The sequence below is a fragment of the Desmodus rotundus genome, chromosome 2 (genome assembly GCF_022682495.2).
Source record: "Desmodus rotundus isolate HL8 chromosome 2, HLdesRot8A.1, whole genome shotgun sequence".
Classification (NCBI taxonomy): Eukaryota; Metazoa; Chordata; class Mammalia; order Chiroptera; family Phyllostomidae; genus Desmodus; species Desmodus rotundus.
The window spans coordinates 32,651,314-32,677,813 of record NC_071388.1 but is presented as its reverse complement, the minus strand read 5'-3'; the positions used below and the strand labels follow the sequence as shown (position 1 = coordinate 32,677,813).

General features: G+C 42.4%; 2 protein-coding genes and 1 long non-coding RNA gene across 6 annotated transcripts in view; 2 read left to right on the top strand and 1 right to left on the bottom strand.

The window, feature by feature from the left end:
- The window catches only part of TNIK (TRAF2 and NCK interacting kinase), a 337,687-nt gene extending 333,036 nt beyond the window's left edge, over window positions 1-4,651 (top strand). For all 4 annotated transcript variants that reach the window (XM_053918077.1, XM_053918076.1, XM_045197962.2 and 1 more), the window contains 3 exons: window positions 503-662; window positions 919-1,058; window positions 3,178-4,651. In XM_053918077.1, the coding sequence (XP_053774052.1) occupies window positions 503-662; window positions 919-1,058; window positions 3,178-3,261 (384 nt within the window). In that variant the 3' untranslated portion in view covers window positions 3,262-4,651. The remainder of the gene's footprint in view (window positions 1-502; window positions 663-918; window positions 1,059-3,177) is intronic.
- A 13,111-nt stretch (window positions 4,652-17,762) lies between these two features.
- LOC123479690 (uncharacterized) lies at window positions 17,763-19,123 on the bottom strand. Its single transcript, XR_006655385.2, has 3 exons — window positions 18,989-19,123; window positions 18,779-18,848; window positions 17,763-18,678 (listed from the first exon to the last, which is right to left on the bottom strand). It is a non-coding gene; the product is annotated as an uncharacterized lncRNA (long non-coding RNA).
- Window positions 19,124-25,130: 6,007 nt separating this feature from the next.
- SLC2A2 (solute carrier family 2 member 2) overlaps window positions 25,131-26,500 on the top strand; it is a 40,351-nt gene continuing 38,981 nt past the window's right edge. Inside the window, exon 1 of the mRNA XM_024560555.4 lies at window positions 25,131-25,267. Coding sequence (XP_024416323.2) covers window positions 25,256-25,267 — 12 coding nt within the window. The 5' untranslated portion in view covers window positions 25,131-25,255. The remainder of the gene's footprint in view (window positions 25,268-26,500) is intronic.

Sequence of the window (26,500 nt, the reverse complement as noted above, 5' to 3'; positions counted from 1 at the left end):
GGCCCCCTTGGGGCTCTTCTCCATCCAATTCAGCTTCTCTTCATCTGTTTTGGAGATAGGTGGAAAACACGTGATTTTCAGTGTCTACAAGACAAGTATTCAAACCCCAGTGCTACCACCACCTACTAGTGCAGCTTTGGTCAGGTTACACAGTCCCTCTGAAATGTAGTTGCCTTGTGTAGGCAGAGATATCGCCCATGGGGAGCTGCTGATAGGGCTAGAAATTGTACAGTTAAAGGGCCCAGTGCTTGGCACGTACTAGGTGCTCCTGGGCTGTTCTTATTTTCAGGAACAAGTAAATGGGATTCTTGACCTAGTGCCTAAGTTTGTACTTACCAGAGTATGTGACAGGTTGGTGGTTAAATTAAGCAAAGCAGAACGTCAGCCTCTAGAATGAAAATAGAAATTAAAGGAAACCTTTTTTTGCAATTCTTAGATATTACTAATGAAGATGTTACTTATTTTTAAAAAGAATAATGCCTGGCCTTTCTTTGTCTTCTAGATTCAGGGCAATATCACTCCTCATGCCATTGTCATCTTGCCTAAAACAGATGGGATGGAAATGCTCGTTTGCTATGAGGATGAGGGGGTGTACGTGAACACCTACGGCCGGATAACTAAGGATGTGGTGCTCCAATGGGGAGAAATGCCCACGTCTGTGGGTAGGTTAACCATTCCTTATCTCCTTCAGCAGTTACACCCCCCAAATGAAACGAAAGTCAAGAAATGTGAAACAACCATTTGATTCCACAAAAAAAAAAAAAAAAAAAAAACCAGTCTGTGAATAACAGTTGTAAGACTTGCTTTGTCTGTTTATCTCAAGTTGTTTGTCGTTTTTGTGGTTAAGATGTGAACAGATGCTGTGAGTTATTGCCCATCTAATGTTTTTAATGCAGTTTTGGAAATTCCTTTTGACAGCCTACATTCATTCCAATCAGATAATGGGCTGGGGCGAGAAAGCTATTGAGATCCGGTCAGTGGAAACAGGACATTTGGATGGAGTATTTATGCATAAGCGAGCTCAAAGGTTAAAGTTTCTATGTGAAAGAAATGATAAGGTAAATCCGTTTCAACATTTGCATTAGTGTTTGCATTTTAAGAGACCACCAGGTACCTGTGAAACCTTCATTTTCCTTTCTACTGATTTGAATCACATCTGTGTTAACGATCAATATTATCTTGAAATGGCATTATTTGGTTTGATTTATGTGAACCCTCAAAATGTATTACTTACATATCAAAAAGACATCAACATATCTAAAAGTTTCTTGTAAACTCTTAGTAACTTGTGGCCTGCAGACCTTATGGTGATTCAGCAGACACCCCAAATTCTCCAAAGCACTTAGGAGAGTTGGTCCATCATTAATCATCTCACAGTGGGTCAACTTTATACTCCACTTTTAGACCTGAACTATCACATTATATTCACCTTTAACTGTAAAACATTTGACATGTAGAAATGTAAACTTAAAAAATGTCACCCATTCCTTAAGGAGTACACAGCCACAAACTCAACTAGTGCCATGTCCTGTGTCATCCCGCCATGTTTCTTCTTCGGTGTCGTAGGGGGACTGTTTCCAGTGGAAGTGGCGGTACCCTCTGGCATGCTCAGCCCTCGGAAGGGTGTTCTGCAGCACTGCTGCTTCCCCCGTGCCCTCCCTGTAGACTGATCCAAGCGTTGTAGTAGCTAAGCTCTACTGCATTTGTGAATTCATCCTTGGCCAACTTAGAAATGCTAGCCCCCAAACAGCTGACATAAACACCAATAGGAAAGAATGTGACGGGTTGAACAGATGTACATCTCTTGGCCCATCCAGACTGATCTCAGTCCAACCCTGGAGGTGTGGGTCTAAATTTCTAGATCCAACCCTGGCCAACCACTCTGATCTGGCATGGTCTGGTGTGGTCTGGGTGGGTGATAGCAGCAGGTGGCAAGGAGGGTTCCAGGACCTGACCAGAGTATGCCAGACCGTCCCTTACTAAAACTCCAGCCCCTCACCTAGTGGCTGGAAATTGTAAGACTAAGAGTGATCTGGGCAAGGGCTCCCACACTCCTAGTTTATTGAAGACCCACCCCAACAAGCCTTGCCAAGCTGTGCCAAGCCCTGCCCACACTCTCAGGTGCAGGCTGGGGCCACACCCACACCTGGGCCCCAAGGTTTGAAGTCCAGAGTGCACGCAACCTGGCGAGAGCAGCAGCTCTTTCTTTCCCTCCTTGTGTTTCCATGGGTCCTCTGTGCTCAGCCGCTCTGAACCATTGACCCTAACAGCAGCTTTACTAACCTATGTAGCATTAACTGAATGACAAGCATTTCCACAGCATTCTTCTGAAGCGGTTGTGGAAATGAAGTAGCAGAGACTTTATACTAGTGACAAAAGTAAATGCCTTGGACCAAAGTTTGGTGTTGGCTGAATAAAGGGCTAGGCCACCGCCCAGAAGATTATTTTCCTAGGGCAGTGGTCCATTGACATTCAGCTCAGGCAAGCAGTAACCCAAATTTTGCTCACTTTTCTGATTGCTTGATGAAATGATTTAACAGACCCAGACTTAATGGACTGTGGTTCTGCTTACTAATGCCATTATCTCCTTTGGCTGAAGATATGCCTGCATCAGCAGAGAGGCCAAGCGTTAATTCTTGAAATGCCAAAGTGAATAGACATCGAACACCTTATCCTATCTGACCACAATCATTTAACTCTTTTTTAATTAAAAAAATTGAGAAGTCCGTTTGCCCAAAATTTCCCCCCTTGACTTTGGAGATTCGAAAGGATTCTCTTTAGTCCCAAAGGCTGCCCTCTTGTCTTTGTAGGGGAGGGGTGGGAGCCTCTGCAGCTTTCCAAAAATGAACAAAGGCCCCATTGTGTCCTGGGCCAGAAATCCAGCATGTTATCCCCGCACAAAACTCCCTTTTAAAATGTGAGCACCCAAAGGGGAAGTTACAAATCAAGATTGACCCCGAAGGCCAATCCCACAATAAGTGATAATAACAATCATAAAGGCAGGAGTGTTTACAGAGGATGTGCTGTATTAAAAGGCACTTTATAAACACCAGCCACTGAGTCTTAAGAGCTGACGCATGGCCAGGATAGGACAAGTGAGAGAAAATGGATGGACGGTTGAAGAAAAGAGGGCAAGAAACCATGCAGTTGAACTAACTTCTTTTTAATTTCAAACAGGTATTTTTTGCATCCGTGCGATCTGGAGGAAGTAGCCAAGTGTTTTTCATGACCCTCAACAGAAATTCCATGATGAACTGGTAACAGAAGAGCACTTGGCACTTATCTTCATGGCGTTATTTCTAATTTAAAAAGAACATAACTCATGTGGACTTATGCGAGTCTAGAGGCAGAATCAGAAGGCTTGGTTGAACATACCACTTTCCCCTTTTCCTCTCCCTCCACCCATCCCAAAACAGTCCATCTTTCAATGTTGCAGCCTGGTTGAGAAGGAGAGAAAAAGGTGGCAGGAATTTCCAGGAGATCCCCAAGAATGCTGCGTTGCCTGTGGACAAAGATGGACCATGTGCCCTTCGGAGTTAGGGATAGAAACAAATATTGTGTGCTCTTATGATTAAGCTGTGTTATGGTGGATTCTGAGTTTTGTTTTGTTTTTTACATTTTTTCTTTACTCCCTTACTTTGTAAGAATGGGAAGAGAATGCATACTGAGAAAATTAGTCCGTTTTTAATTGTCTGCCTGCTAGCTTTAAGTATACAATATGTTGTAAAATTTCCAATTTCAAATGGTGAGAGACAGCACAATAAATGTACCTTATCTCCTTACACTGAAGGCCATAACTGCATAGTGGGGTAATTTTTGAACTCTTTTGCCTTCACCAACCCAAAAGGTTGCTTTTTGGTAGCAACTGGCCAATGAATTTTTAAGAGAAGAAAAATACTGTACTGTTTTCCCCTCTTTTGGGAAATAGATTTTAAATGGCTAAACTACTAGCCTTAGACTAATAAAATCAACTGCCATTTTTGAGTCTGACAGGCCCTATTTTTATACGGCCCTGCACAGAATGGAGTGTGTTGAATGGGACAGTTGTGTCATTGAGTTGAGATGGCTCCAGTGACTGAGGGGTCCTGTAAGGCACTTTTCCCTCAGCTATTATGCCACGGGTCAGGGCAAAAGATGGGATGGCAGATGAGGTCACACAGAGAGAGCCTCTGGAAACAAGCTAAAAAAAACACATACACACACATTCTTTTATAAGTGTACAAGGCCTCCCGGCTAAGAGGTCACCCGGTTTGGGCTTCACTAGGAATGACACTTTGTCGAGTGCTAACTGGGGAGTGGATGACACCCAGGCTCTGGTCATTCCCAGCTTTCTCCTGACAATGCCACTTTCTCAAGATGAAAACTGTGACTGAAAAAAATAATGATAAATGTTTCTGAGCTGCCTGTGTTCTCTTGGGTTGGTGAGAGAAGGGACTAGACTACTATGCCTGCCTGAGACAGTAGGCATCACTGGTTCAGATTTTCTAGAACTTGAAAGCAAGGCTTTGGCCAAAATTCTGAGATGCTAATCATTTTACCTTCCTCCAAATTACCCAACATATGGCAAACAACATTTGTGCAAAGATACGTGTGTATTTAGTTCAGGTTGACTCGTGTCCTTATAAACTCTTACTCAGATGATTTGAACTTTTGCGTGACTGTCTGGGATTTTTTTTCCAAAGCTACAAGCATGGCCACCTGTGGTATCGAGGTGTTGCAAACCGATATCTGTGTTGCGCTTCCTGTTTTAACCTACCTCGTTTCGTTTGTTTTGTTTCACTGTTCATCACAGCAGTGTTATCTCCAGGAGACATATAGAGAGCTCAACTGGCAATCTCAGGTGTAGTTAATATTTTTTAAACAAAACAGTAGTTGACTAAATTGTTCTTCTTGAAAAATTTTTTAAAACTCCAACCACAGAAATTAATGTGGCTTGTTTCTGGAGAAAACAGCTACTGTAAACAGATCAAACAAAAACCCCCAAATCTGAGATCCTACTGATTTTTCCTAAATGCATGAGCAGCTGATGTACTATTAATGAGAACGAAATACACATTAGAGAAATGGAGCCACTTCAATCTGGTGGTTTGGGCAAGGAGGGGAGGGAAGGGGAATTATTCTGGTTTCTGAACTAGATGAGCATGCCCCTCCTGTAAAGGTGGTTGTCATTTGCATTATTTTAAGCAGGTAACACATGGGAAAGGAATTGAGGATTATCTTCAGTCAATCACCAAGATGTCCTCATCATGGTCCTTTTAGCTCTCAAAAGCAATGAAATTCTCCCGTTCTCATTTTTACTGCTGTGATTCTGCTGCTGAACAATACTGTCTTTACAAATTCCATGCAACAAATTCAGCAATAACTTTTTGGATTGAATTTAGCAACTACTATCATTGGATGCAGATGTGGACAAAATATATTGATTTGGGTCTCCTCCCCAAATGTGATTGCCACCAGCTCTTTATATCGCTGCTGTGGTATTTTAAACCAGAAGCTTCTTTAAATTATGTTGCAAAACTGATCTTTGTTTTTATGTTATGTTTTGTTTTTATTTCTAAGTGATAAGTTTGAAACACACAGCTTTAAATGATTTTTTTATTGTGGGATTTGGGGTACAGTTAAGAAATAAAAGGGAATCATTGTGTTTAAACATAAGGTAGTTTGTGAATGTATTTTTTAAAATCTAGATTCATTGAAACAAAAACTCATAAGAAAACAATATTAATGCAGTCTTGTTTACAGTATGTACAGTGACATAACATAGAACATGAGCTTTTTCTGGTGCCAACAACAATAAAACACAGACGTTAAACATCAAGCCATGCCTTTTATATTTTTGTACAAGTATTTTACACTGAGTACACGGCAAAATCAGATTTATAAGTGCCCCTCCCCCCACAAGTCTGTGTCCATCTTTAAAAGATATCTAAAGAATTCCTTTAAGCTTTTATCTTCAAAAATACGTTTCCTCCACCAGGACAGGCCCCATCCCTGACACACTGGTGCTTTGGTCATGCAGAATATTTCAGGCTGTTTTTGTCGCTCGTAACAAATGCCAACTTTTTGGTTTGATTTAATTTTTTCTTTTTTTTTTGTGGACAGGGAAAAGATTTTGTTTTTATCATCTTAATAGCATCTTAATAACATTTTCTTTAGTTTTGAGACTTTGCAACTAGTTAGTTTCAGTTATTAGCTTTTGTTCTTCCTGTAGGGGACTTTCGTCTCTAGAATGAGCTTATTTTCTGTTTATTTTCTACAGAGAGAAACTGAGCCCTCCTTCCAAAGTAAGTCTTGCTAGATCCTTGCTGCTCTAAAGTGCTAATGAAGCATTAAAACCCACTGAGTCAGCCCAACCGTCGTCTTGGATCAGGGCCTGACAGGTTACCCTCTTCCCTGGGCGCCAGTCAGGGACACCACAGCACGATGCCCGCATCCGGTGGGCGGTAGGAATGGACGACCTGTGAGGTCCCTTCAGATGGCCATGGCCTCCCCGTGCCGGCTACATGAAGACCATTGTCACTGCACACAATCAATATCAATGAAGAGAGCTTGCACTAAGGTCCACCCTTTATTTTTCTTGAAGACTTTTAGATGGCACTTCAAGAAGACCTAGCGCTACTTCAACAGTGTAGAGTAAGATGCAGATGAAATCCCACTTGGACAGGGGCTCCATCTTTCTAACACATTGACATTGCTTTCTGAGATACACTCCTAGCATACTTTTCATCAGGTACACGTTTTTTAAAAGCACTGTAATTCCTGGTTGTCAAGATCTACTAACAGTTTTCTGTCTGCTCTTGTGACTCCTTGGTAATTGGTGTCTCTGGTCCCTCTTGTGCATTAGATTGGAAAGAGATGTGAAATTCAAGCCAGAGCCATTTCGGTTTTGTTCATTGCCAGACACGGAAGTGGCTCAAGTCTGACCTCACATTCATGAAGTTAAAAAAAAAAAAGTTTTCCCTACTGCTGTGTGTACCAGTTCCCGTCACTGTATTCTTGAAATGTAGCTCTCTGTGTTAACAGTGTGTGCTGTCTTCTGAAGTCTGCTTAAACAGGTGTGACTTGTATTTGTGTTGATTGCTTTAAGATACATAATGTGCTATGTTATTTTTAAGAGAGACATGCAAACCTTTTTAATCTAAGGGAGGATAATAGGAGCCTGTTGCAACACACTGATGATCATTCTGAATCCCCTACCTATCACCCTCTCAATATTCCCAAATCCCTTCTGATACTGTGTTCTGGCCTTCTCAACAGTTTCTGTGACATTAGTTACCTTTTAGTTCATTCCTCAAAAATTTAAGTCTAACCAAAGCAAACAATGCATGACAAACAATCCCCAAACTGGCCTCCCCTGAGACTACATAGTTGCAACATAAAATCCAAAAGTCTAAATTTGATTTCAGTTACCTGCCAATATTTGTCATAAGGGCCACTACATTTTGGCCTTGATCGGTAGAGCAGTAACAGGAACCCTGAAGTGTGCTGTCCTTTCATGGGTCTCAAAATGGGTAAAAACTGATCTCTTTTCAGAAGCTCCAGCAAAGAAAACCTCTTGAGAACGTGCAAGTTCAAAACCAATCATTTGTACATTTCTGCCAAACATAGCTAGTGTTTTATTTCCATTATGTATCATTGTTCTGGGAATTTTTTCCACAACTAGACTATTCAGAAATTTGCATAGCATTAAACAGTATGAGGCCGTAACTCTCTGCTTTGAACTTTATTGTTCTAGGCCTGCCATTCCAGGAAGTTCCAGAATGCACCAAAACTAAATTCCCATGAAGAGATTAAAAAAAAAATCCTTGGATAAGTTTTCAGATTTTTTTATAAGAAATATTTTCTTTTTTAAAATGAATTTATTGAGTTTTAGAGAGAGGGTAAGAAGTAGAGAGAGAGGAACATCAATTTGTCTCACTCATTTATGCATTTATTAGTTGGTTCCTGTATGTGTCCTGGCTAGGGATCAAACCTGCAACCTTGGCATATTAGAAAGACACTTGAACCAACTGAGCTACCTGGCCAGGGCCTCAGATATGTTAATTTCAGGACAAAATCTTGGACTCTGTCTATGATGCCAAACATTAGATGAAGATTAGAAAATACAGTTAAAAATAGAAATACTCTAGAATTTCCAGGGTTTTGACTTTGTATAGACATCATCAAACTAACTCAACACTTCACACACTAGGATTTGCTTTAGATGGTTTGTTTTTATTAGTACCAAGTTACATTGCACTGTTGAGGCTGAGCAAATGGTGGTAAAAAAAAAAAAGGTGAGTTTTCATTTCCAGCAGTGGATCATTCATCATTCGCACATAGCAAATACCCAGCCCCTGGTGCCCCTTCCTCTTACCTCTTTCTCCTGGGGTTGGTGTTAAGGAATAGTCATACTGAATTAGGGTCTCTTTAAAAACTTCAGACATTACCCTAAGTCAGAATTTCCAATGTAAGTGACAGCGAGAAATAAATCAGCATCGGGAAAAAAGGATGACATCTCGGATGAATTTTAGAATTAGATGTTGTGAAACTATTTTCCTGCATTTCAGCTGTCTTATTTACAATGTTAACAACTGTAGAGATGCCAAATTTATATGGGAAGGGGAAACTCATTTTGCTGTGATTACAAGTGTTTACGTTGCTTAAATCTTCAGTTTTCTAAAGTGTTTTCAATTGTTGAACATGCGCTGAAACTGGATAAGTCTCACCTGTGTCAGGATATAAAAAGAGAAAATATTCTTGGCATATTTTCTAGTCGGAACCTTTTCGTTACTGTCAAATATCTTTTTTTTTTCCTGCATACAAAAAGCCCTCAGTTACCTACGGTTGTTTTAAGCAGTAGTTAGAATGATTTGGTCGGTTCTAAGCCAAGGTTTCCCCATACGGTCACTGCCACACCCTGGAATATGTTATTTTATCTCTGTCAAAATGTGAATAATAAAACAATGGTAGTAGGATGCCTGCCTTTCCTCATTGCCACTCGCATTATCCATCCCTCCTTCTGAACACGCAGGGCTTTGATGCCCTTGCCATCCGGCTGTGAAGTCTCTAGTTAACCTGTCATCGCTCCCCCTCATTGCTTAAGTATTCCAGCTCTTGGCTCACTGTCACCGGCTCCAGCACCACCCTTTCTTAATTCTTGGTGATTTCAATATCCACTGGCACGATCCTATAAATACCCTGGCTTCTCAGTTTCCTGGTCTTACCCAGGGAAACTTATTATCAATCAGTACACCGCCTCCTTAGCTCCAATCAGTCAATTCTTCCCATTTGCTCTCATTCGATTTCTATCCAACCTCATCAAGTAAAGGCCATTGCCACAACATCTTTCTCTCTCTCCCTGCATTCTTCCTGCTTCACTGGAGGATTTCACTTCATGGTGCCATCTCTAGTCTTATAAACACTCATCTTAATCCCCTTCCCCTCTATAACTGCTATCTGTTTATGTGCCCCTCTTCACAGAAAAACTCCTCAGAGGGAATTACATATACTTGCTGTCTGCAGTTCCTCTCATCTTTTGGTCTCTTGAGCCAACTCAAGTCAGGCTTCCAGCCTCACCGTAGTAGCTCTTGCTGAGGACACCAGCCATCTCCATGCTGTCAAATGCAAAGGCCAGATCTCTGATGTCCTGCCGTTAGACTGATGTGTGGTCTTTGACACAGGCAACCCCTTTTTCCTTATTGAAATGCTTTCTCAGCTTTGGGACATCCCTCTCCTTCTCTCAGACCACGTCTCACTTTCCTTTGCCAAGTTCCTGGAGTGCCCAGCACTGGACACCCCCCTCTAAGTGACCTTTTTCCAGTCTTGGAGCTTTAGAAACTGTGTGTATATTGATAATATCCACAGTATTATGTCTAGCTCTATCCTCTTCCCTTATGCCAGATTTATGTGTCTAACTTCCTACTTGACATCTTCATTTGGATGTATAATTGGCCTTTCAAACTTGACATGTCCAAAACTAATTTGCATCCCACCCACCAATCTATTCCCATGACAGTTTTCCCTATGTCAGTCAATAAATGGCAACTCCATTTTTCCAGACCAGAAAAGCTTGTAATTACCCTTCATTTTTCTTTCACATACCACATACAATCCACTAAAAAAAAATCCTGTTTTTCCTAGCTTCAGAGCATATCCACAATCCAGTCTCAGTCCACCCCACATCTTTCCTGAATGACACTTTTAAAACACACCAGGTCACACCACGTTTCTGCTCAAGTCCTCAATGCCTCCCCATCTCAGAATGGCAGTGTCCATACAATGGTCGGTGAGGCCCTAATAAATCTGCCCTAACTTGGGCCCCACCCCTGCCTACCACTGCCGCTTTTCTGACCTTGTTCACTGTTTCCACGGGTCGCCCAGCTCCAGCCACGTTGCCCTCCGTGCTGTACCCAGAATTCCACCAGCGTGCTCCTGTCTCACAGTCTCTGCTCTGGCTCTTCCATTTGTCTAGAAATCTCTCCCCCCAAGTATCTGCACCACTTGCTCCTCCCTTCCTTTAGAGCCCTACAACATATCCCTCTCCTATGAGAGACCTATATAAAATAATCCCCAGCACCCCGCCCCCACTCATCCTCTGCTTTATCGCCTTCCATAGCACTTCCCAACATCTGCTTTGATAGGCCCCTGGCCTATCTCCTGTGCTTAAAAGAATGCCTGGTAAATACGGTCACTCAGTAAGGATTTATTGGATGAATGAATGGATATAAAAGTTTGGGATTTTTTTTTCAAAGAACTATATGGTTATTTCCATTTCAATATCAAAACAGAAAGCTGTGTCCAAAGCCTATATATATCATAGAAGCATAGGTGTGCTTTCTTGTAGAACACAGAAAATGCTATGGATTTTGCTTCCTGGATGGTGTGGATGAACAACAACTGGCTGTGATCCTGGCTCTACTTTCCTGCTCCGTGAATCATAACAGGCGAAGTTGTAAAGTTGGAGGAAAGGCTGCCATATAGATTGGGGGTCCCCAACCACCCCCGCCACCCGCCGTCTCCCCACCACTACAGTGGGTGAGACGGGGAAATTTACCTAAGCTCCTCCGGCCCCCCTCCCCACCCCCAGCCCCGCTGATATAGATTCTTGAGGAAAACAGCATTTCAAAACTCACATTTATACAGATAATCATCCATTGTAAGTTACTAGTGTTGCAATAAGTACAGAGTTATTGGAAGTATGAAAAGGATTTTGAATTTTGTTTTCTGGCCTAAACACTTAGAAATGACATTTTTTTTTCTAAAACAAGAAATTAACAGTATCCTCCTGCCAAATGCAGCTTCAAGAACACCTAATCATATCGGGTCTTATCATTCTACCAAGTGACCACAGTTCTGAGGCTTCCCCGGCAGCCTCTAACTTCTGTATATATTCAGCTCCACTGAATGTCGTTGCATGAGGTTTCGTTGTAGGAGATTGACACATGCTTTCCGATAAATCTGTTGTTTCACTCAGTCTTGTAAAGGGCACACCATGTAGATTCAATATGCTCAATCATGTATTTTCCTGCTCACTTAATAAAAAGTACTTTTAAAAAAATAAAGGAGGAAGATAATGAAATTATGTATAATATGAAGCAATATAATAGTGAAAGAATTTTTTGTTTCGCTATTATTTTCTGTGTGTTTCCACAGATCTTTTGAGGTGAAGGATAATGTATAATTCATGCTAAATAACCAGATTCAAGGTCTTAATCAATCATTTCCAGCCATTTTGGGACTCCATGGTACTTAGCCAGAGATCCCTGAAGTCCTTTACAAAAAACACAGGGCGTGGGTTCCAGTGACAGATGGAGAACGTGAAAGAGACTAAGAAATGTGCAAGGTGTCACGGTCATTGTGAACAATCTAGATATCACCAGCTCCAGTTGTTAAGACACAATAAATGATTTCAAAATGAGTTCTTGATAATATAGGTTAAAAAATATTTTAGTGTTGATTTTCTCTAAAATGGAATATCACCAATTTGAATACATGCTTTTATATTCTGTAAGGAACAAAGTCTATATTCTGTGACAATAACAATTTAATAGAGGGTTACCTTCCCCCCAAAATAGTCATCTTGGTTTTAGAAGTTCGAAGTTAATTTACCAGATGATGTCATGTGGACATGGGTCTGACCAAATTTTCCAGCCTGATGTCCAGCACTCCACAATCGCAGATTATCTGGCATTAATTACTAAACTCGTTAGGAAACTGAGGAATTTAGAGCTAGCAGGCATCGCTGGAGCAGAAACAGCATAGGCTTCAGGTCAACCGGGAGCTTTCTGCCCTCTCATCACCCCTCCTCACTAGGGCAGCCATTCCTAGCGGAGGCCCATCCACCAGGGCCGGCCACAGTTACCTCCAGGCGAGGGCAAACTGGTCAACAAGGACAGCGCGGTGAGTTTTCCATAAAGCTCACTTAAATACGGGCTTATTGGAGATGGCATGCTCTCACCGTGTAGTGGCAAGATGTGTGTTTGAGAGCCGATCACCTGGTGATACATAGCCCATTAAATGTCTCCATTTTGGAGGGTTTTTTGTTTCATCCATTGTTCTATGTTGGCAAAATTTAAAGTTGGCGGTTCTCACAAGGGGGAGACTTTGATTTTGTTTTGGAAGTTTTCCTGCTTAATGAAATCTCCAAAAATGCGGTATTAAACACTCTGGAGTATTTCTAAAAGTCCAGATCTATTTTCAGTATAAAAAATGTATTGCTCATCTTAAAAATTGATGGGATTAATATAGAAAGAAAAAAAAGAACAAGTATCAGGATCCACTGGGAACAACACAGATGTCCCACCTGGTGCCCATGAGTTAGACATGTTGCTGGACTTATCAGGGTAAGTGGTAGTTAACTCGGGTGGAGTCCAAGCAACTTCTGCAGGCCACAATGCCGTCACGGAGCAGACCTGCCTTGAGATGGAAGACATCGCAAAACCCAGAAGTCATCGGCTAACCGCAGCCCAGCCACTTGATCAGCCTGTGGTTCCCACTCTTTTCAAATAGGTTGACCTCTCTTCATATCTACCCAAGAAAATGAAAAGCAGCAAGAAGTTCAGTAACACTTTTAAATGAAACTGCATTTTATAAGCCATATTCATTTGAAAAAATATTTATACCTGTGAGTTATTTATTTAGTCTACAAACAATGCTTGGTATGCACATAGGTTACTGGACCTCCCGTGGCTCCACACCCCCAGCCCTGAGGAGGTCCCCTGTCTATAATTTGGAAAAAGTAACTGTAAACATTTTCCCTAGGAACCCTGATTTGTGTCTTGTATTTTATGGCAATGTTTAATGTGGATGTGTTAATGGTTATTGGTTCAGTTCAATTTTAGTAAGGCTGCCCGCCTAATCTTCAGGCATCAGAGAACTCAAAAACATATAATCATAGTAACTTTTTTTGCCTGCTTACATGCCGTCTTACTTTCTAAAATATTTGCAGCAGCTATGATCTGACATTTGACAAGCCACTAAAGCAACCCCAGGACATACCGCCTGCATAAAGAGAAAAGCAAAGTAGCCATTTATTTATCAGCTGCCCATTACGTAGCAGGCTCCACACTGGATGCTGAGGCAGAAACAGCTGATGAAGAAATATTCCTGCCCTGAAGGACCTGCTGTCTCCTTTCGCTTCAGGGGAGATGGGAAAGGCAGGGGAGGAATACAAACATGCACAGAGACAAGTGAAGGGGCTGCTGCCTGGAGGAAGGGTTATGGAGGGCTTCCAGAAGGAGGTGGACTTTATTAGACTATGGGACAGGAAAAATGGAGGGAGACATTCCAGCAAGAAGCAAAGGCACAGAGGAACTGAAGAGCGTGCAGGCACAGAATACTTCAGCAGGACTGGAGAAAGTGCTGGTGGGGCGGGGAAAGCAATCTCCTGACTATATGAATGCATAGCACACATTCTTTACCCTATGCCCACCCTCTGACAGTGGGCCCAGGGGTTTCAAATCTTGATTCAGCCAGCTGGCTGGCCCCCTGGGCAGTGCTGGCTGAGTGAATGACACCATCAGTTAGGAATGCCAGAGATTCCAAAGTGTTGGTGAATGGATCACTTCCCGCATGTAATTCTGGGCATTCTTTTAGTTGCTGTGTGTAGGACCAAGACCCCCAGTTTCATCACTGAACCCAGCTTTGAAGCATGAAGCTGTCTTATGGCTCTACTAGCCCAAACTCCCCTGATCATAAGAATCCCCCACATGCTTGTTACCAAGGCAGACTTCCGGAACATCCTGCCCTACCGTGAGCAGGAATCTGTATTTTTGATGTGTGTGGTGCTGAACAACCCCTAATCACACACTTTGAGAAACACTACACTTCTGGAGTTTTTCCTGCTGCCCCTTTGAACAATTCTGCATTTTTCCCATGTGCCTGGACACCCACAGTGTATCCAAACAACCACCCCTTTTTTCATGCTTGTGCAGGCATCCTGGGATGAGCTATCGGGGCCACTGACCTCACTCCTCACCTGCAGTGAGACACCCTGGCTGGCCCTCCATCGCTGGGGTGCTCCCATCCTGACAGCCCAGAGCTTCGCTGCCCACAGGGGCCTGAGCCTCCTACTTGGAGCTTTGATACTGTGGCATGTGACGTCTGCTCAGAGACGCCTACCAGCTCTCGTAAAGAGATCGTTTTCTTGAAGTTAATTTAACAACACCTTTTATTTTTAAAATATACCCTTTTAAAGGTACATTTTATTGCTATTATTTTCACTTTACTATTCTTATATTGCTTTCAACTGTGTTTTTTTCCTATTTCAAATTTCCTAAACTCCATTTTATTTTTACCATCTTTTTTTACCATCTTTTTTTACCATCTTTTTTATTGTCACAGATTTAGATTGCGATAAAATTTTTATTACTATTTACTTTAATACTTAATTTTTATACTAAACTTCTATTTTCTTTTCTCTGAGCTATTTACTTTTCATCCTTTCTTCTGCTTTTGCTTTTCCTTTTTACTTGGCAGCTATCTTGATTCCTACTTCTTTGTGACTTTAATTTCTACTAACTTTGCTTCTCTCCTTTGAATGTTTTTATGCTTAAATTTCTGCATTCACTTGTATATGTCATTTGTTTTCCACCATTTCCTTCTTTTTACTTTCAACCCTTGTTTATCTGTCTGATTTAAACTGCACCTATATTTTTCCTCTTAATTTCTTGGCCTCTTGGTTTGTTTATTGGCTTATCTATTTCTAATTATTTTATATTATACATTCTAATTATTTTTCCACAGATTTCAAGTTTTTTCTCCTTAATTTTAGTTTTAATTTGAGCACATTCCATTTAACCCCTTCACTTCGTAAGTGGGGATCCTGAGATGCAAAGAGTTAAAAACAACTTGCTTCAGGTCATCAATGAGCAGTGACGGCCCCTAAACCAGAAACTGTCAACCTCTCCAATCACAATTGTAAGAGGGTACAGCCAGGGGGACCCCCAAAGAAGGATTCGCAATGGGGTCCAGAACTCAGGGTGTCCAGGAAATATTAAAAGTATGGGATGTCCTCACCTCCACAAGTCTGAACTGGAGGATGGGACACTTGGAGCAGGGCCATTGAGAGTTGTTTTGCATAGCAACAGTTTTGCAAATAACCTCTAGAACAGTCATTTAACATATCTATGACTTTTGACCAGTTTCACAGATATGTTAAATAGCTGTGGCCATGCTTTGAGCCAGGGGGTGTGAGTGACTTCAACCCATGATGTAACTGGGGGGCAACTCCCCCTCATTACAGTGCCTGCGCAAGAGCTTGGAGATGATTGGCTCCACAACACAGGGCCACACCTGCCCAGACTTACTATGGCAGCCCAGAAAAGCTGGAAAAATATGGGAATACTGGCAGGTGTAGCTGATTGTGGGAGGAGTCGGAAACGGGGCTGCAGAGGAAGGCTGGCACTGGGATTCAAACCCAGGCGCAGCAGCCATGACAAGAAGAACCGTGCGGCTTTGGCTCTCCCTTTGCCGCACAGCTTAGGAAACCGGAAAGTAACATGTAGCAGCGATGCAGAGCTCTCTCTTAGCAGTTTGGAAGAATGCAGGAGAGGCACTGCAGGAAGGAAAGGGGTGAAAGGACTCTTACTGGTGGGCCATGAGGAGATGCCATGTGATTTTGGATTAAGAACTTGGAGATCCCAGCGACATAGTGGATGGTGCCAGGAACAGAGGGAGGCCTAGCAGACGAGCACAGATTACTGGGAAGAACCAGGAGCTACCTGAGCCACAGACTTCTATTTCTTTTCCTGAGATAAGGTACCCTGGACCAGGCAAAGAGGGGAAGGAAGGACTGTGTGTGTTTGTGGGTGTTTTAAGGGACTTTGCGATTTTAATGAAGACATTAAGTCATTACTCTTAATTCTGTATAACTTTTGAATAAATAATTCCTTTCCTTTTCACCAATCTCTGACATTGAGAGCTATGATTCCCTGGTGGTGAGCAAGGCAAACCTAATACAGGAAAACCCCTAAAGAAGGGGTGTACATTTGGTAACATTGTTTGACCCCTTCTCTGTTGGCCAGTCAGGGAAAATCATGGGAGACCACATGCATAGTAGCTTTAAAGTAATACAACTACTTGTACATGTGCAATAAAAACCTGCCAAAACTAGCCAGGAAGGATCCGCCCTATGAGAATAGAATCCCTCCAGCCCATGAGGTCAATCCCTGCTTGGAGTTGGCCTGCTCCCATGTTCTCTGCTATAAACTCTTGGTGTTCAGTTCAATTCTTTGTCCCCATCACCGAGAACCTGGTTACCTGTGACACAATGGCTGTGCAAAGAGCACCTGCTTTAAAGTAAAGAACACTGGGTAGCCTCTCACCAAACAGCATTTAGTTCCTGAGACATTGGAGTTAAGACTGATCCAACATCAGTGATCTCCCTAGAAGAAGGTAGTTCCTTGGCCTTTAAAATAATGTGAAAATAGTGAAGGGAGGAAGCTGAGAAATGGAACTTTATTCTTAAAATAATTGGAAGAACAGACTCAGAAATCAGAATGCAATATGTGAGTTGGGTAACTCTAGGCAAACAAGGACTCCAAGCATCTGTTTTCTTCTTTTTTTTTTTTTTAATTACTGTTGTTTGACTTTATTTTTTTTTAATTATTATTATTATTTTTTTATTGTTATGCAATTACAGTTGTATGCCTTTTCTCCCCATCCCTCTACCCCACCCCAGGTGAACCCACCTCCCTCCCCCCTCTCCACCCTCCCCCTTGGTTTTGTCCATGTGTCCTTTATAGTAGTTCCTGTAATCCCCTCTTCCCACTATCCCCGCCCCCACCCCCCACCCCCGCCCTAGCTATTGTTAGATTGTTCTTAACTTCAATGTCTCTGGTTATATTTTGTTTCTAAAGAGGGGATGAGACCATTCCTGCCCCCCTCCTAGCTGTGATCAGATGGAAAAGTCCTTTGTAAATCTTGTGCATAGTTGTCCTTATAATACCCATGACGTTCAAGAGAAAGCGTAGAGGAATAACTACATAAAAAGAATACCATTGTTACTGTTTAAATGTGCATATCTATCTAAAGAGAGAAACTTCTTCTGTGCTACTCTCAATACCTAAAATCATATTTTTCCCTTTTCTCCCTTTTTGAAAAAACCAAATTACTTTTTGTTGACTTTCTGTAGTTTGATGTACATTTCCATCTGGTGCTGTTGGGTTTATATTCTGTGCTCTATGCATACATTGACCTCCGCTGTTCCTTCAGCTTTGATGGTTAAAAAAAAAAAAATGAGTATAACACAACTTTAGTGAAAGATATTGTAGTTTATTAGAATGTCAGTCTTTAAACTCAAACTTAGCCTTACCAATCCAGCAGTGCCTTCTGTGGAAGCCCATAGTTCCTTCCCTGATCTATTTCCTGGTCCCACACTCCTACTAACATTCCAGCTACAATCTTCATGGAAGTTCACAATGACAGTCAGACAAAGCACTACCTTAAGCATCTGGTATTGGAGATGCTTTTGTATTTTATTACCCAATAAACTTTGCAGACAGCAATCTTTCAATGCCTTGGCATCTGAGCTAGACATCTGTGAGGCAGAGCTGGCTCTGCAGCAGCAAATTAATGGATTAAAATGCTAAGTGAGTTCTCACTGGCAAGAAATCTGTAGGGACAATGGATTAGTCAAACTGGGTGCTATGAAATGAGAACAAAAAGATCAGGGATGTTCTAGTGCTGGGGCAGCCTCTTGGCCTGGGCTGTCATCACCAGAAATGAACTTGGATCAGAATTTGTCACTCACGACACACCCATGGGACCACTCAGACCATCTCTTTGCCCTTTGGTGTGAAGACATCAGCAAGAAGCCCATCCCTATCCTCGCTGTGATCTTAAATGTCTTGAAAAGACAAAATTGCATATCTACAAGGAACTTAGAGCTTCACCCCTCAGAGACTGCAGTCCCAAGTCCTTGAGCGACTCAAGGTGGCTTGCAGGGCTGCAGCAGCAGTGGCACGAGGCTCATCTCCAGACATCGAGGACAGCGCTGTGTCTTCTCCACCAAGGCACTTTCCCGACCCTCTTCATCCTGCTCCCATCAGTGGCGAAGCAAAGGCCATGGCTTTGTGGTGTGGCAACAGAGCCCACCCATAGGGCTTGGTTGGAATCTTGTGCTTGGATCAGGGTAAAAAAGTGTGTTCTTGCTTTAACAAACAAAGGAATTTCCCTTTTCCATCCAGCCTAGACCACCTGAGGAGAATTTGAAAAGAGAAGAAAAAGGAGTAAGGGGAAGTCAGAGGAAATGCAGAGGCTCCCCCCCCCCCATCAGGCTCTACCTCCCAGCAGATACCTTGGCAAACGCAAAGGAGGGCTCTGTCTACAGCTACCTTGAGCAGCCTCAGAGACCCGTCGGGTTGCTCCTAGGACCACGGAAACTGCGTTATTTACTGCACAGAGGCACTGACCTTCAATTTTTGAAATGCTCATTTGAATCACTGAAAAAAAAGAAAAACTGCTTCCTCTCCCCATCAACCACCACAAAGTGCTTTATCAGACCCACCTGCACTGCTCAGAGAGGAGGTACTTCAAGTTGTAAGGGAGAGGAATTCTATTTGGGCTTTCTCTTCCCAGTCTCGTCACGGACTCTCAATGCCCCTGAAGAGATGTCAGAAGCACACTTTTGGTGTTTGTAAGCATTGGGAATTTTTGAGGAGAATGGGGCTAATAAATTGAAGATGGTTGTGACTCTTAGAGATCTACAGGACAAAGACACCTACGTCAACAACATGCCCACCACCGAGTTGCACCATCTGCTCGTAACAGTACATTCCTGGAACTCTGCATCTGGTAAACAGTTGTCACAAGAGCCATTTCTCTCTGACACTGACTGCTCCTTTTATTGGTGACCCATTAGTCAACAACACCAAGCAATGTTGTTTGTTAAGCCGCAATGATGACCTTACGCTCTTTGCTCCCACTTTTTATATCAACCTCATAAGCCTCCCTTAGCACACACAAATTAGCAGCAAAAGGTGTTGAAGGCAATGATAGAAATAGCACAAACACTGTCAGAAAATGATTAACTCACAGACATTAAAGAGACAAAAACTCAACAGAAAGATACCCTGCAGACTATTGTGGCCATTTAGGCACACTTGATTGAAAAATGGTTAGGAACAGAGAATTTTAATAGGCTTAATTTAAACCGAGATGACTCAAGAATTGCAAACAAAAAATTTCTGCATGCAGCAGCACCATTCAATTTAGACTGAATTGCCTGATGATTATTTAATTTGGGACAGTGCTCACTGAAAAATTGCCATAGATGTGCATCTGTCAAACAAATTTGCTACAGATTGTCAAAGCTCCGTGACATGAATGGCCCAGACCCAGGGGCCTGCCCACTCAGTAGGTGGCCCATTGCTCCTTTAATGAGAACACCCTCATTGCCAAATATCACAAGCTCCAGGCTAAAATGGGCAGAGCTCACCTAGTTTAGTCAACCCAGGGGGGTCACAGAATCAACCCCATATTAACTTTTGAAAAGGATGTTAAATTGAAAACGAAGGATTATGGAAACTGAGAGCAGAAAAATGGTAACAGCTGGCATCTACTGAGCAGTGAGCATTTACTATATACTGGGCTTTGTTCTAAGCACTGTATTCCTATTATCTTAATTAATCCGAACAACAATCCCATGGTCAGATACAATCTCTACCTGACTTGTGAAAAGACTTAGACATTATCTATTTGATTTACAAGTCAAGTCCAGAGAGGTTAAACAAGACTTGTCCATGGTCAAATAATGAAACCCTGACAGAGGGAGGACCCAGACAACATCCCTTCACACCAGTCCAGTGCTCCAAACCCTCGTGAGTGGCGGCATACATTTTTTTTTTACAAGGTGCCTTGGGTTCAGAAGACGCATAGAACTATTCCAGGAAGGGGAAACTCTTCTTCTTTTCCAAAGCCATGGCCAGCAGACTAAGGGGTCAGCTAGGTGTCATTGGCATGGCGGAAGTGGTGACATAGCTGGTCTTCTCATGCTCTCTTGAACAAGTAGAAGCCTGGGGTGTTAGGAAAGGGTATTGGATGCTGGAGCCTGGACCAAGGAATTGGGCATCACTTTCTACATGCTTATATGCCATATCAAGGAGGACAAACTAAGAGGAAGCTTCCTGAGGAGAAATTAAATTAAAACTTCATCCAAACACAACAGAGAGGACAGATTGGGGAGGAGCCAAAGTGACAGAAACTAGGAAAACAGAGCAGAGCAGGAGGTTCAGAGGGGATGGTGGATTGGAAAGACACCTACCAAACAAAAATACACACCCCTCTAAGGAGGTGTCTTGGTCAAAGTTGGTGGTAGAGGGTCATTTTATCTGTATTCTATTAAATTTCTCAATGGCAATGGTCTCATGTATTTATGTTTAATTTGCTATTAAAATGAAGTAAATATTTTTGAAAGGAGAAGAGATAAATGAAAGGTGGGGATGGTACCTAGACTTGTACAAGTTATGGGGAGCTTTTCATCTGGTACTCTGAATGTGGGTCATTTTAAGGTTATTAAGGTCACTGCTTTAGTCCAAGAAGTCTTGACAGTTATAGCCCCAGTAACCAAGGCTACTTCCTCTGCCCTGAATCCAGGGTCCCTAGGTCTGCCGTGAAGTTGGGGTCAAGAGGTCCCACAGGCCTCTATGTATACATTTGGGTTAGTCACCTCAGATAGTCTGAGTCTCTCCAGGTGACCACCGAGCTGGCCAGAAGAATCTACTAATTCTTTCTTTTCCACTTATATAGATCCATTGAATTGACTCAATTATAGGAAAGTTTAATAGAAGGATAAAAGAGAAATAGAGGAAATAAGCCAATTTATTCACTGCCAGACAGAATTAACACCAACAACCTGCCCCATGTTCTTCCTTCTTAGTCCCACAGCATAGGACACTCTTCCTCAGGTCCTAACAGACTCCCCTAGCCATGGATGTGGCTGGATATAGAGGCCATGGCTGCACTTGGACCACAACTAGACCTTTCTGGACCCCTGCTAAGGCTCATTTCCAGGGGAAGTCCAAGAGGTCAGTTCTGGTCCCATAGCATCATCCAACAGGAACAACATGCCAGCCTCAGCCGACCTTCCTGGAGACCTGGGCTCTACTCTTTTTACTTCCCTCCCTTTTTCCTCTTCCACACTCTGCTCCACCCAATGCACATTTACACTCCTGTCTGTCAGAGAATTATCTACTGTTTACCAAACCCTCTCCCTTGAGTCTATTGCATCAAAGCTCAGGCTTTACTGCTAGTTGGCTTACTTAAACCTAAGACCCTTAAGTTCAAGTGATCAGGTTGTCATGTGGCCACGAAAAGAAAATGTTTCAGGGGAGAAGGGAGTGTTCCAATGGACAGAGAATTATCCATTAGTTTTGAGGAGGTATAGGTTGCAACTGGTACCTAGTAAAATGTTCTGTAAATACTGCATTTTTTTAATGTTAAATCAATAAATGTCCCAATGCTAGTCTAAGGCACCTCCTTTCCCATTGCAACAAAGCATGTGGCAACCCTTTCTGAATTGCCTTCATTTATTAAACAAATATTTATTGAGGATCTACTGTGTACCAGACACAGTCACTGGAAATAACAAGATGGGCAAAGTTTCTACATTCATGGACCTTAGGTTTGGTGGGAAAAGTGGGACAAAATAATAAATAGACAAGTAAATAATATAATAATAGCAAGTAATAAAATTTAATAATTTTAATGCTTAGCAAATAAGTAAACATTTTATTTAAATTTTAATTAACTTATTAATACTTAACATCTAATATTTTAATAATAAAACAGTAGTGAATAATAAAATGTCAAATATAAGTGCTGTAAAGAAAATAAAGCAGAGCATCAGGCCTGAGAAGGAGTTGCAAGGGTTAGGTGGTGTCTCCCTTAATTAAGAAGCCTGCTTGGAGTGTCTCTTAGTCATCTGAATGTAGAAGAGCCAGCCACTTATGAATCTGGGGTGTAGCTAGGCAGAGGCCCATCCAATACAAAGGTGCTGAGCCTGGCACACATTAACAGAGTTTGAGTCCTGTGCGGCTGAGCCCAAAGGAGGAGGAGGCCGGTAGTAGGAGAGAAGGTCTCAGAGTCAGGGAAGACTACCTCACACTGGCCTCTCGGCCATTGTGATAAAAGTGGGTTTCCTTCCAAGAGTGTTTGGGAAGCCTTTGGAGACTTTTAAGCAAGGGGTGCAATGGTTGGGTTTAATTTTTAAATCACTGTTGGCTGCTCTGTCAAAGAGACTCTAGGACAAGAATGGGGGCAGGGAAGCCGGGTAGCTGTGTATCACACACAGGAAATGCTGGTGGCTTCAGCCAGAGAGGTACCTGTGGAGAAGGTGAGAAGAGGCGGGCTGCAATGGGGACAAGTTGGATTTGGAAATCTTAAAACACACTGGCCTTCTTCAGGGACTAGGACTGCCCAACTCTCGCACTCCTGTTTAATTTGGTGCCTCAGAGAAGCCTTTGCAATTCCCCACACCTGACCAATCAGAGAGGAACGCCATGCTGAGATAGCTGGTTTTCTTGCTTCCCATTTATAGTAAATTAAACTCTCATTTTGCTGAAAGGGAAAGATAATCATGAAAAAATGAGGGGGTGCTCTTTTCTTCCCTTGCAAACTCCCACCTAGAGCTGTTGGTATCTACTATAAAGATTAAATTAAATGCAAAAGTAATCAGAATATGGCCTGAAGGGAAAGAATAATCACACGGAACTGGTTTCATCCCACCCAGCTGGGATCTCTGGGCAATTCTGGGCACTGGTGCACCTCATTGAGTGGCCCCCATCCCACAGCAAAGCACGAAAAACCTGACTTTATTCCGCAGGCAGGGAAACACGAAGATGCCTCAGTGCAGTGGGACCGCAGCTCCTGGGGTGGGTGCTGAAGCAAACTCTCCTGAAGTGGGAGTGGAATTTTCAATTCCCCAAGCCCTAAATCCATCAAAGCAATCACTGAGACTGAATCCCTCCCCCTATCCCCCAACCCCAACTCCGGAGATAAGATTTCAGCCCATCCCTAAATGGTGCACAGGTTACTCATTTCTGAGCAGAGCAGACCAGAAGAGGCCTTGGCTATCTCAGAGGAAGCTAAAGTTCCCATATCTGTCCAGGGTGACTGAGTGTCAGGACGTGTGTGCAACTAGATCTCCACGATGCACACAGCCAGCTCTCTCAAGGCCACCTCTCTCTCTCTCTGTCTCTCTCTCTCTTCTCTTTCTCTCTCTTTTCCTCTCTCTCAAAAGGAACATTCAAAGAACAGAGGTAGCTACCATTTTAGTCACAAAGACTCCTGCAGTGTCCTGTCACTGGAAAAGCATTGCATCACCAGCCCAAACTGGGATGGAAAGCATCAGCGTGGCTACCTAGGCCACACTCTTAAGCTCTGGTTTCAAGGCTGCCCTCCCAAAGCTTGGCTCCACGGCACAGAGCGCCTCAGGTTATGATTGCACAAGTTAATCCACGTAAAGTGCTGAAGCAGCACCTGGCACAAACGAGAGCTCAATAAAGATTAACTATCGCTGTTAACAATGTTTTTCTACAAAGAAATTACTGTATTGTGTGTTTGTGTTTATGTTAGTTTCTCCTTATACATTAAGAACTCCGAGGCATCTTATTTATCGTAAGCATGTCTGATCCTGGAATTGTGCTGGGCTCAATAAAAGGTTATGGTTTGAATTGAAATATTTAGTCAGGGATGACAGAAATGAAAAGTGGGTGGCAAAATAAGAAGCAGATGAAATCTGAATTTCCTTTACCTCTTCTTTATGTTATCTTCTGTTTCTTCATAACAGTGCCTCAATTTTGCTGCTCTCAATGACATTTCCTCTGATGGGAATGGTTCCAGTTGAGCCTCAGTAGAACCCGTGACACTAATCACCACGGACAGTTCAAGCTCAGTCAATTTTGATATTGCCAGGGCCCCCCAGAAGGAGTTGGATATCACAGAGGGTACGCAGAAGGGCACAAGGTCAAGCAATATGAACAGATTTATTTGAGAACTCTACACTCGCCTCCAGAAAGTGCCTCCTGACATACAGGGAACCAATAACCATAATAATAAAAACAATGACACCACCATTTGCGGAGCACCTAGTATGTACTATGCTAAACACTTTCACATATGACATTTAATCCACCCAACGAAACAAAGTATGTGTTCTGTTATTCTCAAACTAAGGCACAGAACAGTCACAATGAGCGACTGGCTTAAGGTCACACCACCAGTAGTAAAATGTTGAGATTCAAACCCAAGTTCATAGCTCTCCAAAGCTCATTCATGTAACCACTCAAGCCTACAATGGCCTCTGGCCACACAGCCTGGATCTGAAGCACAAACACCACAGTACTGGTGATCTGCAGGGCAGAGTGCAGTGTGCCTCCCATGCCCCTGTCTTTGTCTGTTGTCTCCAAAACACGGCATGGCAGCCCAGCACATCTCACATGCATTTCACCTATCCCTGGAGATGGCTACACTTAAGATCTGACTGCCTCTGGTTTGTAACTTATGCCTAAAGGACCTGCTCCTGTTTTCTTTCCTGGAGGAACAAAGGTATTAATGCCACAAGTCTCTGAGGCAAAGCATGTATTGATTAGTCTCATCAATATTCAGCATCCACTTAGACTTGGACTTTCAGTCCACTCCTTACTTGCCTTGCTCCTCCTCCTCTAAACTATAACCAGTCTTGGGAAGCTGGAAAGAGACAGGCAGGAGCCGGCCAGCTGCATGTGCTCCACTCATTACAGGACCTGGATTAAGAGGAGGACTCTGACACCATAAAATGACAGATCAGGTAAAGCAGTATTATATTCATTTTGCATCGTCTTTGAGAAAGGGAATAGGTGAAGTTTTTGAGTCAGTGAGCGTATGGAAGATTTGGGGAATGTTAGGTGTAGCTAACCACAGATCAAAGCTACTTCTCTTGCCAATTGATAGTTCATATTGATGCTAAAAAGTCATATTTCTTATTCAGTAACTAGGATTTTAAGGGTATTTGCTCTGTTTTCTGACTAGTCTGTGTAACTTCTGCTCAAATGATTCTGCATAACCATATTACTAAGGAATGTGTAAAAAAAAAGATAGGTTAGCCTGAATCTAACTAATCATGAAAACGGGCATGAAATCTTCAGAAATGTCAATGTATGAAAAACCAGAGCTAGAAGGACTGTTCTAGGTTAAAGGAATCTAAGAACTGATACCCAAATGCAACAAGTGCTCTTAGGTCACGGAAAGAAGAAGAAAACAGCTCTAAAGGGACAATATGGGCACGGTTGGGAAATTTAGAAAATGGGCTGCAGTTAGATAATATTCGTATATCTGGTACTTTGTTTGATATGATAATGGCATTATAATTATGTAGGGGAATGTCTTTATTCTTAGGGAGTACGTGCTGGAGGGTTTGGGAGTGAAGTGACACAAATGTCTTCAACTTACTTTGAAATGGTGCAGACACAACAACAACGCACACACAAATGCACAGGGAGAGCTGACCGAGTGTGGTGTCACCCATTGGTCAGCACAGGCGAAGGCGGACGGAGTGCTCACTGCACTACTCTCTCAACTTGTCTGTAGATACATATAAGACTTTTCAAAATAAAAACTTGAAAATAAAAAGGGTATAGTATCGTTGCTCCCTTATAAGTGTCCCCCCATCAAATGCACCCACCCCTATACACAATCATGCAACAGGAAATCTGTGTCCCTCTTAAAGTGGATGGTCTCTAAACTCTGACCTGGTGTAAATTACTCTGCTGAGTATTTTTTATGTCAGCAAGTGACAAGGCTGGGTGCACACACCAGCTTCGAGGTGTGGTGTTGCTGCTTCTCTGCCCTGATACCAGGATTAAGTCATTTAACTGAGCTTGGGTTCTTTAATATTATGATAAAATAAGAACAGATTGGGATGTGATATGGGATATTCAGGATTATAATAGTTCTATACAATCAGAGGGTAGTTAAATGAAAGACTCATTTTAATGTTAATAGTTGTATATTTATAATGTATATTTAAAGAATAATTAGGACA